The sequence below is a fragment of the Mesoplodon bidens genome, assembly GCF_964165515.1.
Source record: "Mesoplodon bidens genome assembly, chromosome: 8".
Classification (NCBI taxonomy): Eukaryota; Metazoa; Chordata; class Mammalia; order Artiodactyla; family Ziphiidae; genus Mesoplodon; species Mesoplodon bidens.
In genome coordinates, this window is record NC_138165.1 from 69,133,642 (window position 1) to 69,147,319 (window position 13,678).

Sequence of the window (13,678 nt, forward strand, 5' to 3'; positions counted from 1 at the left end):
GTTTTATTTAGTAAGTCCTACGAAATTTACCACAAAAGGAAAACTCAGGATAATGCCTCTGACCCTCTCCTCAGGAGTCTACCAGAACACTCAATAATATATAGTCTGACATGAATTATCAAGAGAAAAACAGTATTCAACAAGCCTACTGATTACAATTAGAAAATTTCTACCAAGTAGGACTCAGAGTTGACTCAAGGGCTATAACAACTATTTCTCTGATTCACTAAGTGATCTTAGAAAATGATCTCTGGAGTTCTTTCCTTTATAAAAAAGGATATCATGTATAACACTCTTTAAAAGTCTAGGCTCTGCCAGTTTTAATCTCACCCGTTGCGGAGCACAGGTTCCGGACGCGCAGGCTCAGTGGCCATGGCTCATGGGCCCAGCTGCTCTGCGGCATGTGGGATCTTCCCGGACCGGGGCACGAACCTGTGTCCCCTGCATTGGCAGGCGGACCCTCAACCACTGCACCACTAGGGAAGCCCCATTTTACTTTTTAAAAATGCATTAAAAAATAGAGCTGATACTGACTTACATTACATACAGGGTAAAGACAATGAACAGGAAATGAAAGCTTAAGAAGTTAATTAAAGGCAACAAATTAGCTTATTCTTCATCTAACTCAAAAGAATACATAAAGGTATAGGAAAAATACAAATGGGTGTAATTTTGCTCTCCTCTGAAAAATGGCTACAGCATATTTCCTATCTATTAATATATTATGAGATGAACTTTCTAATCATTCCATTAAAAAACCAAATTCACTACTTGTAAAAACTTTCATTGAACCGTTAAAAATGCCATCAAGATAAAAGTTTAAATAAGCCACAGACAGTAACCACTTAAGAAGTGTTCAATGTACATTATAGAGGTCAGAGGAGAAGGATAAATCATTTGCTCCTATTATACTATAGAAAATTATTTAATTTGAATAGCTGATACTTTAAAATACTTGCAAGGCACAAGAGAAATAAATCAGTGCAAAACAGGTCAAAACAAATTATTTGAAAGCATACAGAAAACATTTTGAGTAGAAACAATGTTTTCTACGAGGGCAAATGACACTTAGAAAATAAAAAACTAAGGAATACTATAATTAGAAACACTTTATATAGTTGGATTTTTAACTTAAGAAAAATCTAAAATAGTATATCCAATCACTTTTTTAAAAGGCCATAAGAACATAAACATAGTTAAAACAACAGATCTCAAAACCCCAAAATAACAAACTCCTGTTCTACATTATAGTTGGTTAATGTAAAGAGTTTGTAATGAAATCTCTCATTTATGGACCGTTATGGATCTGCCCCAAATCTTCAGGAAACCTTCTCCAAATTTTGAACAGAAAATTTCTGTTCAATAAATGCCACGATTAAGATAGAAAAAAGGCAAGTAACAGGAGGAAGATATATGTAGTACCTGTACTGGATAAAGGACTTAATTAGCAGAAGATAGAAATAATTCCTACAAATTAACAGTAATAATAAAAAAGATTCAATAGGCACTTCGCAAGGAAGGATACCACAGCCAATAAAGGTATGAATTGATGCTCAACCCCATTAGTCATCATGGATGCAAATTAAAACCACTATGCAATGCTATTTTACATACACCAGAATGACGAATATGAAAAAGACAAATAATATCAAGTGTTGGTGAGAATGTAGAGCAACTTAGTATCCAATGTAAATTGGTACAACCATATTGGAAAACTTTTTGACAGTAACTACTAAGATAAATGTACATGCTTTAAATTAAACAGAGGCCATCTAACTGAGGTGCCCTTAATGCTTTAGTAGACTGTAAGCAAACCAAAATCTAAGCCTGTAATGCCTCAAGGTTAAAAATCGAAACCTAAGGACAGCCGATCATAAATAGCCAAAGCCTTTCCCAACTAAAGCAACTGCTTAAGCTACAGCCAATCAATATTTCCTTGCTTTGCTTCCACCTCCTCTGCATAAAAGGCTTCCCCCTCCTCTGCATAAAAGGCTTCCCCTAAGCTCATATCAGTAGAGCTTTTCTTACCACTTCTGCTTTGGTGCTGCCTGATTTAGATCAATTTTTGCTCAAAAAAACTATCAAAATTCTTAATATGCTTTAGTGTATCTTTTAACAACATGTGATGACTTTGTAGTACTACTCCTGGGTATATACCAAAATGCATATCTTTGTTAACAAAAGACACAGACAAAATTGTTCATAGCAGCATTATTTCTAACAGTAAAAACCTACAAACAACCCCAAATGTCCACGAACAGTAGAAATAAATAAATAAAATGTGATATATCACACAATGGAAACTTAAAGCAATGAAAACAAACCACTGTTACATACAACATTGGTGAACCTCACAAATACAATGCTGAGAAAAAGACAGAAAACTATATGATTTTATATATAACTCAAAAACAAAATCTATGGTGTTAAAAATCAGTATATAGTTAGCCTAGGGAGAGGTAGTGACTGGGATGGGACTCAATAAGACATATCGAGTGCCTAATTTATTCTGGGTGTTCATTATGTTTATGTTGTAAAAATCTTTCAGCTATACATTATAACTTTCCTGTACTTCAAAAAAAATGAATTCTTAAAATACATACACATTCAGAAAAAATTCACTGAATTCAAGCTCTTTAGTTTAACATAAGGCTCCTCACAGTCTGGTTCCAATCATCTTTTTGGCCGTATTTTCTGACACTTTATACTCCTTGTTCCCAGCTCTGAATTCTCCTAACATTTGTCCTTTGAGTATGTGCTTTGTTCTGTCTGATATACCCTTTGCCACTTGACAACTCATTCCCATCTTTTATTCTCTGCTCAGAGGTCTCCTCTGTGAAGCCTTTAAGACTCCTTCCACCATTTTCTGGACACCCACAATAATTTGTGCAAGACTCTAGCTTAGTAGCACTTACCGTATTTTGTTTATGTGTCTATTCCACTGGATTGTGAACTCCCTCTGAGAACAGGTACTGAATTTTCATTTTTGAAACTCAGTGGCAGCACAGCATCTTACCCATTCATTCATCATACCTACCATGTGAAATGCTCTGTGACAGGTGTCTGGAAATACAGGAGTAAGCAAGCTTCTCAGCAGCTTATAGTCTGCTATAGATGGCATTCAATAAAGCAAAAAGACAGTAACAGTAGAGAGAAAAGGACACATAATAGGGACAGGGACAAGCAGGTAGAGGTCTTTATGGAATAACACTGTCATTTCTATGATGTTCAACACTGCCACTAAATATGTGAAGCTTTGTTGTGCTGTTTTAAGGCTCAAAAGGGAAATATTTCTTAGCATTTGTCCTTGGGATCGAATAAAATTAAGTAGAAGGTAGAATTTAAGCCACAGTAAATCACATCATCTGTTATTTTAAAACCAAGCGGCATAAGCCCCTGTTATATCCTGTCTGTTAAACAGGTCTTTGATTTTTTTAACTAGTTTATATCAACTGTAGTTAAGAGTTATGTTTTGCTATGAATTGTGAATATTTTTCTAAATAATCATCTTATACATTATGTACTTATATCTATAAATCTTTTCCAGAAATGTTCAGATTGACCAAAAAAACAATAGAAACACAAAATACCTAAACAAGTTGGTCTACTTCACCGAATACTGCAGCTTCACACACATATTTTTGTTTTTAAATATTTTTTCACCATTCTGGAGGGTCATATTGTTTTAAAGAAATGGGCACTAATATTTCTTTCCTCTCATAAAAGGCTTAGAACCAGTCCAAGAAGAGTGTTTTTTGCAACCTTAAGATTTTTCCGGTAATTTCTTAAAAGCATTAACAATCAAAAAAAAAGAAAAGACAGTATCTAAAGATGCAGGTACTCCTGTTTGATGATATCCTAAATGCTCATGATAGCACTTAAGGGTCACTAAGCTCCATCAGTGGACTGGAAACTGTTTTCTCTTCCTGTCTACATAAATTGATGCATTTTCCCCTTAAGGTTTATTGTACTCTTTCCCAAAGGAACAATGCATCCATCAACACTGCCATTCAGTTACTCTTATTAATAGCAATTAACTGCACAGTGTAATAGGTACCTTCAGCAAATATAATGCCCACTTCTATAGGTCAAACTGTTTTTTAAACATAATTTGGCATATCATTTTATTTTTTAAATAATTAGCTTTACTGAGATGTAATTTACATATGATAAAATTCACTCATTTTAAGTGCATAGGTCCATAAATTTTGATAGATGTATACAGTTGTACAACTACCCCACAATCAAGATACAGAACATTTCCATCACCCCAAAGAGTTCTACTTCCCTCAGTTCTATCCCCAGGCAGCTGATTTGTTTTCTGGGCCTACAGGTTTTTGCCTTTTCCAGAATTTCATAAAAATAAAATCACACAGTAGGTAGTCCTTGTGTCTGCCTTCTTTCATTTGGCATAATGCTTCTGAGATTCATCCAAGCTGTTTAATGTATCAGCTCATCCCTTCTTATAGTTGAGTATAATATTCTACTGTATGAATATATCACAATCTGTTTACTCATTCAATACTTAATAGGGATTGGATTGTTTCCAGTTTGGGGCTATTATAAAGTTACTATGGACATGTGAGTACAAGCACCCGTGTGGACAAAAGTTTACATTTTTCTTGGGTAAATCCCTAGAAGTGGGATTGCTGGATCTTACAGTAAGTGTACATTTAACTTTATAAGAAACTGCCAAACTGCTCTCCTGCCAGCAATATGCAAGTTGTAAGTGCTCCACATCTTTACCAACATTTGGTGTTGGTACTGTCAACCTTTTAAATCTTAGCCACTCTAATGGATGCACAGCAACATCTCACTGTGGTTTTAATTTGCCTTTTCCTAAAGATTAAAGATCTTGAGCATTTTTTCATGTGCTTCCTGCCCATTCATGTATCTTCTTTGGTGACATGTCCAGATTTCCCATTTTTAGTTGTGCTGTTTACATTCTTATATTGTATATGTGGTGGATTAAAGTCCTGTTATCAGATACATGTTTTACAAATACTTCCTCCCAATCTGTTGCTTCCTCATTTTTCTGATAGTGTCTTTCAAAGAGGAAAAGTGTTTTATTATAATAAAGATTTATCAATTTTTTTCTTCTGCAGTTCCAGCTTTTTGCATTAAAAAGAAAATCTTAGCTAGCCCAAGGTTACCAAGATTTTCTCCTATGTTTTCCTTTAGAGTGGTATAGTTTTAGTGCTTACATTTAAGTTCATAATACATTTTGAATCGCATATAGTGTGAAGGAGCTCAAAGCATGTCACCCCAAGATAACGCCATGTTGTCATATTGATTATTTTGAGTTAAAGGCACCTGGGAAACAATAGGTGTAAGAAGGGCACTCTGACCCTCCTTTTCTTCCTGAAAGCAGGAGATACAACCCCCATGTGAAAGGTACCCTCCCTGTGCCAGGAGGAAGGAAGCCATTCTGATCACCAGAGGTAGGGAATTTGGGGCCAAGAAATCTGTACAAACGAACCTTCTTAAATTAACCCTTATCTTCCTAGTTACTTCTTCACCATTTACTACTCCTAGCCAGAAGTTATTTGCCTTGTCAATTCTTCACAAATTTATTGTTTCTTTGTCTAAAAGGTATACAAGCTTCCTGCTCTGGTCATTCCTGAGGTCTTCATTCTCTTGTACAGACACCCGTGTACACGTAAAAATTTAATAAAATCTGTACACTCTTCTCCTGTTAATCTGTCTATGTCAGTTTGATTCTTAGGCCCAGCGAGAGGACCTAAGAGGATAGAGAATTTTTTCCTTCCCTACAAGGGCAAGGTAAGAGTCAAAAACTTTTTTTTTTCCTTGCATATGGATATCCAATTGTTCCAGAACCATTTGTTGAAAAGACTATCTTTTCCCCACTGAATTACCTTGGGAGTTCAGAGCAAGTATTACTCTAGTATTAATTTACGCCCACTACTAAAATGTAAGTCTTCTGGCTGATGGGAACATGAACACTTCCCAGACCTGTGTGAGACTTGCCAACTGTTCAGACTGTTGCTTTCCTGTGACTCTTTCCCTGCTCTTGTGGAGTTTTACCCATAACACGTACAGATCAATATTCTGGAAACTCCTGCAGGAAGAAAGCTGAGTCAATCTTAGGGCTCTCTTGTTTGTTTCCCTTCTCTCAGGAATCACATGTGCTGCCTGCATTGTCCAACGTCTACAAATACTTGTTTCATACGTTTTGTCCAGTTTTCTAGTTGTTTACAGCAGAACAATTCCTGTAGCAATTTTCTTGAATATCAGTCACTTTATTTTTAAATAGTACAGTATACGGGTAATTCTCAAAGCTTACAGAAAGATTAGTAATCTTTTAAGTTTAATTTCTCATTTTAATACTTTGCTGCTCCTCTTTCTTAAAATCTATGCCCTGGTTATCTTTCTTAGTTTTCCTATTTTTCCTCCAATTTTTCAGTGCATGAATTCTTTATAGAGGCCTGTCATATTCTTTTATGTTAACTTCTTCAAGTAAAAACTGAGTTTAATTTACTCTTCATGAAATGAGCATTTTAAAATTAAAAAAATACATAAATCTCACATTAGTGATTAGAAAGAAGAAATCCCAAAAAACCTAGTAAGAGTTTTCTAGTACTGGAAAAGGAAAGTATACGCCCTCTCTCTAAGCCTTTAACACAACAGGATATCATACATCAATAGCAAGAAAACACCTAAAAGACAAGTCAAAAGCAACGCTGGTTTCCCTGGACATTTGCTCAGGACCACCTTCCTGGACACTAATTTGACTCACTGCTCTCTGCTCTTGTTTCTCTGCCTCTCTGCCTCTCTTGGCCGTGGACTTCATTCCCCAGCCCTCCTAAGGACTGGTGACCCATTTAAATTCCTTCCTTGGATTAGTATCCTTGCCGAGAGTTGAGGCAAGGGAGGTCGTCTCAACCGCTTCTAGCCATGATTCCTTTGATTACTGACATCACTTGTAATTCTGGAAAAGAAATACTTCTCTCATTGGCCCTGAAGAACCTTCTTTACTTTGGCAAGCTTGCTAGTCTCATTACCAGAAAAGGGAGGTTGAAACAGGAGAGCACTTCCTACAAGTCAACAACAATAACAACAAAACTCAATTAAAAAATGAGCAAAGAACTTAAACATAACTCCAAAGAAAATATAAAGGGCCAATCAGCATATGAAGCGATGTTTAATACACCAACCATTAGGGAAATGAAAATTAAAACCACAATGAGGGAATTCCCTGGTGGTCCAGTGATTAGGACTCCACACTTTCACTGCCAAGGGCACGGGTTCAATCTCTGGTAAGGGAACTAAGATCCCGCAAGCCGTGTGGCATGGCCAAAAAACAAAAACAAACCACAATGAGCTATCACCCCCCAGCCATTAGGATGGCTATTTTAAAAAAAGAAAAGAAAAGAAAATAACAAGTGTTGGCAAGGATGCAGAAAAACTGGAACCTCTGTGCACTGCTGTCAGTGGGAACATAAAATGGTGCATCTGCTATGGAAAAGAGTGTGGAAGTCCTCAACACATTAAAAATAGAATTACCATGTGATGTAGCAATTCCAATTCTGAGTATGTATTCAAAGAATTAAAAGCAGATATTTGTAAACCCATGTTCATAGCAGCGATATTAACAAGACCTAAAAGGTAGAAGCAACCCAAATGCCCATGAACAGACAGATGGATAAATAAAATGTGGCATAAACATACAATGGAATATTATTGAGCCTTAAAAAAGGAATGAAATTCTGGTACCTGCTACAACATGGGTGAAACGTGAAATGTCATGGTTAAGTGAAATAAGCTAGTCACAATAGGAAAAATGCTGTATGATTCCACCTATGCAAGCTGTCCATTGTAGTCAAATCCACAGAAAAGGAAAGCAGAATGGTGGTTGCCAGAGACTGGGAGGAAAAGGAAATGGGGAGTTACTGCTTAATGGGTATAAAGTTTCAGTTATGCAAGTTGAAAATATTCTGGAGATCGATTGCACAACAACGTGAATATACTTAACAATACTGAACTATACACTTTAAAATGGTTTGGATGTTAAGTTTTACGTTACATGTATTTGACCACAACTACACACACACACACACACACACGAGAATACCGCAATGGGAGTCTTTGGTTAAGGTTTCTCTAATATAAGCTACCCATCAGGGCATTTAAATATCCCATTAGCTTACATGGATTGCTTGGCACCATGAACAACCTACACCAAAAGAATGATTAAAAGGAGATTTGATGAATTCCAACCCACAGCATTATTTAAAAAAAGAAAAAAGGGGCTTCCCTGGTGGCGCAGTGGTTGAGAGTCCGCCTGCCGGTGCAGGGGACGTGGGTTCGTGCCCCAGTCCGGGAAGATCCCACATGCCGCAGAGCGGCTGGGCCCGTGAGCCATGGCCGCTGAGCCTGCACGTCTGGAGCCTGTGCTCCGCAATGAGAAAGGCCACAACAGTGAGAGGCCCGCGTACCGCAAAAAAAAAAAAAGAAAAAGAAAAAGAAAAAAAAAAGTGTATTGGAACTTAGGAGGAAAACCTAAGAAAGGACATTAGAAGCCATAAAATAAGGTACTTTCCATCAGTTGTAAAGATGGAACTTCTTTACAACTTCCCCATATTTTTCAGTTTTTTTAGCCCGTATGTTATCCTATAGTGACTGGCAGTTAAAAATCTGAAGGATTAAATAAAAACTGTATGTTTTTATTTAATGATAAGCAAGTATGTTGAAAAGATTATGTCCTGGGCTTCCCTGGTGGCGCAGTGGTTGAGAATCTGCCTGCTAATGCAAGGGGACACAGGTTCGAGCCCTGGTCTGGGAGGATCCCACATGCCGCGGAGCAACTAGGCCCATGAGCCACAACTACTGAGCCTGCGCATCTGGAGCCTGTGCTCCGCAATGAGAGAGGCCGCGATAGTGAGAGGCCCGCGCACTGCGATGAAGAGTGGGCCCCGCTTGCCACAACTAGAGAAAGCCCTCGCACAGAAACGAAGACCCAACACAGTCTAATTAAATAAATTAATAAACTCCTACCCCCAACATCTTCTTAAAAAAAAGATTATGTCCTTCCCGACGGACAATCCTAGAGAGAAAGGAACCCCTAAGACATGGAGTAGATGGTTGCAACTTCAAACATCAATACAGACTAGATCATTGGGACCTGCAGAAGGAATACAAGAATCCCTGAAGAGTCCACAGGGTCAGGAGCAATCCTTGAGGTTTACTGACACAAGTGTTAGAATCTTCTTTAAAAGTTGTTCAAACATGTGATCTGCAAACCTGTCACTGAAGCACTAACTGTCTTCTCCTTCAGGGTTGTTTCTTGGTGTGTGTTTCTGGCTGACATAATTAAAAGAAGCCCTGTTTCTAAGTCTCTGGCAGGGAAGCTTCAGTGGGAATTTCTGATCCCCACATCATGTTACTCCCAGCAGATGCTGATACTGTGGAGCCACATTCATTCAACAGAGCAGGTCAACTGAATAAAAATGAAAATCGGTCCTTCCAGTGAGGGTGCTTATGCTGATCCTAGCTGTGATGGGTGGCTTGCCAAGTACCCTCTTCTGAATGCAGAATAAACATATCGCCAGAGAAATGGGAGGAAAACTGGAAGACCATCTGAGTCCTATCCCTCAGTTTTGGGGTAGGCCAGTGGTTTTAAAATAATATGGTTAGTTGCTTATCTGTACTGCTTTTATACTATTCAATATGTAGCCTATGAGGTAATGTGCTGCATGACTATTTTCAAATGAAATTGCTAAGTGCATACTTAACCCTATTGCTGAAAAAACAAACAAACAAACAGGAATGCTGGTTTCTATATTGCTCTGAAAACAAGAGAACCAACTTTCAAGTCAGAATCCTTGAAATATAATATGGTTATCTACATTTATGCAAACATTCCTGAAAGATGTTAACAGTAACACTACTTTTGTGAGTTAGGGAAATATATGGCTGGTCTACTTACTCTAATTTATGCCTATCCTTGAAAGTTAATAGAATTCCAATACTAAATAAGATCCTAAGAGACAAATTAATATTCCCTTAAGAATGAGGAAATGTTTTCATCTTCACAGGTAAGATTTAATTTAAATTTTTTGTCAGTAAGTTACCTGACAACTGAAATGCTATAACTATACCTGTAAATTGAAAAATACTATCAGATAAAGAGAAACCACCTTCTCCTTCTAGTAAAAGGAAACACATTTTCTTTCCTTTGTCTAGAAGTCTAAAGTACCCCAAGCTTCACAGTCACATGATAGTTCCATGAATGTCAGTATCCAATATGCACTCATTTACACAAAAACAGCTTTTGTTCTGCTGTTACCCGTTGAGTCATGTTGAAGAAAGATCAAAGTGTACCTAACACTGAGGAACACTGCTTAGGACTTGGCTATGGCTGTAGATGGAGCCTCTTGTTAGTTTAGAAAGGATCACTTTCTTATTAAACCTACTGCTAAAAAGACCATATACTGATGTGTTGCACATTAAATAGAACGTACAGACTAATGTCACAACTGCAATATATTATAAGGTGACTGTTCTCCATTGATCCAACCCTTCTAATAAAAACATCCCTGAACATTTCTCCCTCAAGACAAGGAGGACTACTGGAGATGAAGCATGCTTATGAAGTCCTTCTCTGTTATAGTCAAAAGACCTAAAAACAGGTTAGCTTTGTTATCAATATCCAGCAGGTAGACAAGGCATTTGGGTTTAGGTAAAGGTTTTGTGGAACTACTTTCTGGAGCTCAACTGAGTTCAGAAAAAAAACTGTGCAGTGGGCTATGTCACCATCACGGAGCTCTGACACCCCTCAGAGGCTTCCCTACCACGAGAATTCACCACTCTCATGGCGGAAACAATCTATACATTACCTTCAACTGCTCTAGGGCAAAAGATGAACCATCTTGCTGTAAATTTTCAATAATCTGTTCCACAGTATTGGCTGAGAACCAACTATGAAAAAAAGGGAAACATAAGATTTCAACAATGTGTAAGCGATTTCTTCTTTCCATGATAGCAATGAGTCTAAACACAGGCTTCCCCTAAACCCTATTTCAATAATGAAAAAATTTCCAACCTATATTACAGGATGATGAAATAGAACATTGTTTCTCTGGGTATTTGCAGTCTACCTTCATTAATGGGAAATAAAGCCTACATTTTCTCTTCTGCTTTCTTGCATCTATCATACATAAGTAAATGATGTCTTAACTGTCAAAAACTGATACTTCTAAAACGTAATGATAGTTGCCTTATTTTCCAACAGTTTTCCTCCTCTTGTGTTTAAGTCAGTCTGTCAGTCGTCTCTCAAATCATTGCACAAAACGTTTTGCTGATCAGCTTGATAAGACCTTCAGAGAAGATGACTTTACAATGATAAAAGATAAGTTAATTCAATTGTTATTTTCTAGACTCTCTTCCCCATTAAAGAAATGTTTTGCACTAAAATGAACCAATATGATAGATAACTTAAATATAATGAGTTTATTTCCCCCTGAAGGAGTGGGCAGGAAGCTACTTTCAAAGGTAACTAAAAAAAACATTGATCTCAGAATTTGGTGCATTATCAAACACAGCACAATTACAGTTAGTAAATTAATTTTAATATAGTCTTTCCAAAGGAACAGATATAATTGACACCTCTCTTTAAGTACCTGTTTATTTTGTCCATGTGTTCCTCAAGTATAAAAGACTTGTCTTGATCAATCTTGGACTGTTTGAAAATAAAAATCTTTAATTAATTTGAAGCAACTCAAATCTTAAAAATTCTTAAAATTTTCACCATATTTAATGATATATTTTGTGGCAGATTGCAACTTTCACTCAAATTACATCCAGTCTCATAAATAACTACTACCATATGTTCAAAATTCAGACACTATGTATTACTCAAGACTAGCTCTTAAAACTATCAACAGCAAAAAATGTTCTTGTATTTTTATTTGTATGCCATTATATATGATTATGTTATCATTAAAGTGTGTCAATGAATTTAAGGATTTCAAGGGACCTGAGAAGTCATCCTGCCCCAATTTCTGTCTGATATAGAAATCCCTACCACATCCCCAATATCCCCGCAGCACTGACCTCCAGGGGAAAAAAAACACTACCTCAGAAAAGAACTCATAAGTGCTTGAACAACTATAATTAGGATTAAAAAAAAATTTTTTTTTGAACCAAAAATCAGCCCTCTAGTGTTTATAGTTCTAGTTAATCCCCCTTGAGTTAATCTTTTCTCACACAGTGCAGTTTTGAGTCCCCTCACAATCCAGGTCCTTCTTATGTACAAATTCCAGTTTATCAAGGTCATTCTTAAAGTATGGTACATGTACCTTAGCTGCAGATGTGGCTGAATCATAGCAAAGTACAACAAGGTTCCGCATACCCTTGTTTTGGATACAATGCTTTAAATAACAGGACTAACTCTAGGTTAGTTTTGGGGCAGTCCTATTATGCTGTGATTTACACTGGGCAGTTAAAACTTTTTTTAAAAAATGGTGCCATTGTAGGCTACATTTCTCCCATCCTGTACTTATGAATTTGGTACCTTGGACTGAAATACAATTATCTCTACTGTGATACTGTGATTTAAAATAAAAAATATGTATTTGGTCTTCGTCCATATATTTGGCCTTTTGTTCCAGGCTCACAGCTCCCAAAAACCCATGAAAATCCCTAAGTAGATCACCTTTTGTTATAATATTTAGTCTTTTGTCTTCGGTTCCTGAAATAAAGGTGAAATGGTTGTCTTTTGTTATTCACAACAAGCCCCTTTCAATCACACCTTCGTTTATGTTACTGAGGTAACTATAGGAAAGCCCTAAGGATGGGGGCTGGTTGCCAGGGCAACCAACCAAGGGAAGTTGCAGTACCATACTCCACTATCTAATCCCACACCTCCCCCGTCTCCACCTCCAGTGAAGGGAAAAGGGCTGGAGATTGGGTTCGATCACCAATGTCAATGATTTAATCAATCATGCCTATATAATGAAGCTGTCATAAAAACTCCAGAGGATGGGGTTTGGAGAGTTTCTAGGTTGATAAACATGCAGGGAGAGTGAGTGGTTCACCCCAACTTCATGGGTACAGAAGCTCCTGGGTTTGAGGCCCCTCTGGACCTCACCCTATGTATCTCTTCATCAAGCTGTGCATTCATATCCTTCATAATAAACCAACAAATGTTAAGTGTTTCCCTGAGATCTGTGAGTCATTCTAGCATATTATCAAACCCAAGGAGGGGGTCATGAGAACCCCAATTTATTGCCAGTCAGTGAGAAGTACAGGTGACAACCTGGGATTTGTGACTGGTGTGTAAAGTAGGGTCCATCTTGTGGGACTGGGCCCGTTAAGTTGTGGGATCTGATGTGAACCTCAGGTAGACAGTGTCAGCATTGAAAGGAATCATAAGACACCCAGCTTGTGTCGTGGAGAATTGCCTGATGTGTGGAAAACCAACACGTCTGGAGTCAGGAGTGTTGTGAATGTGGTAGTAGTGAGAAGGAAAGGAAAACACATGGAGGGTTTCCCCACACATCTATCAAATTTCACATTTTTACTATTAAACAGATCACTCTGAACTTGAAGTGGTTTTTTTTTTCACAAACATGTTTACCTAATTTAACTTAGTTTCTTAGTTTCAAATCAGTTTGATCAAAACACCATCAACATTCTCATCCAAATCACTGAGGAAAAC

General features: G+C 37.4%; 1 protein-coding gene across 2 annotated transcripts in view; it reads right to left on the bottom strand.

Moving 5' to 3' along the window:
* The window catches only part of HIBCH (3-hydroxyisobutyryl-CoA hydrolase), a 92,282-nt gene that overhangs the window by 11,485 nt on the left and 67,119 nt on the right, over positions 1-13,678 (bottom strand). For both annotated transcript variants that reach the window (XM_081241912.1, XM_081241913.1), the window contains exons 10-11: positions 11,640-11,698; positions 10,857-10,938 (exon numbers count right to left, since the gene is read on the bottom strand). In XM_081241912.1, coding sequence (XP_081098038.1) covers positions 10,857-10,938; positions 11,640-11,698 — 141 coding nt within the window. The remainder of the gene's footprint in view (positions 1-10,856; positions 10,939-11,639; positions 11,699-13,678) is intronic.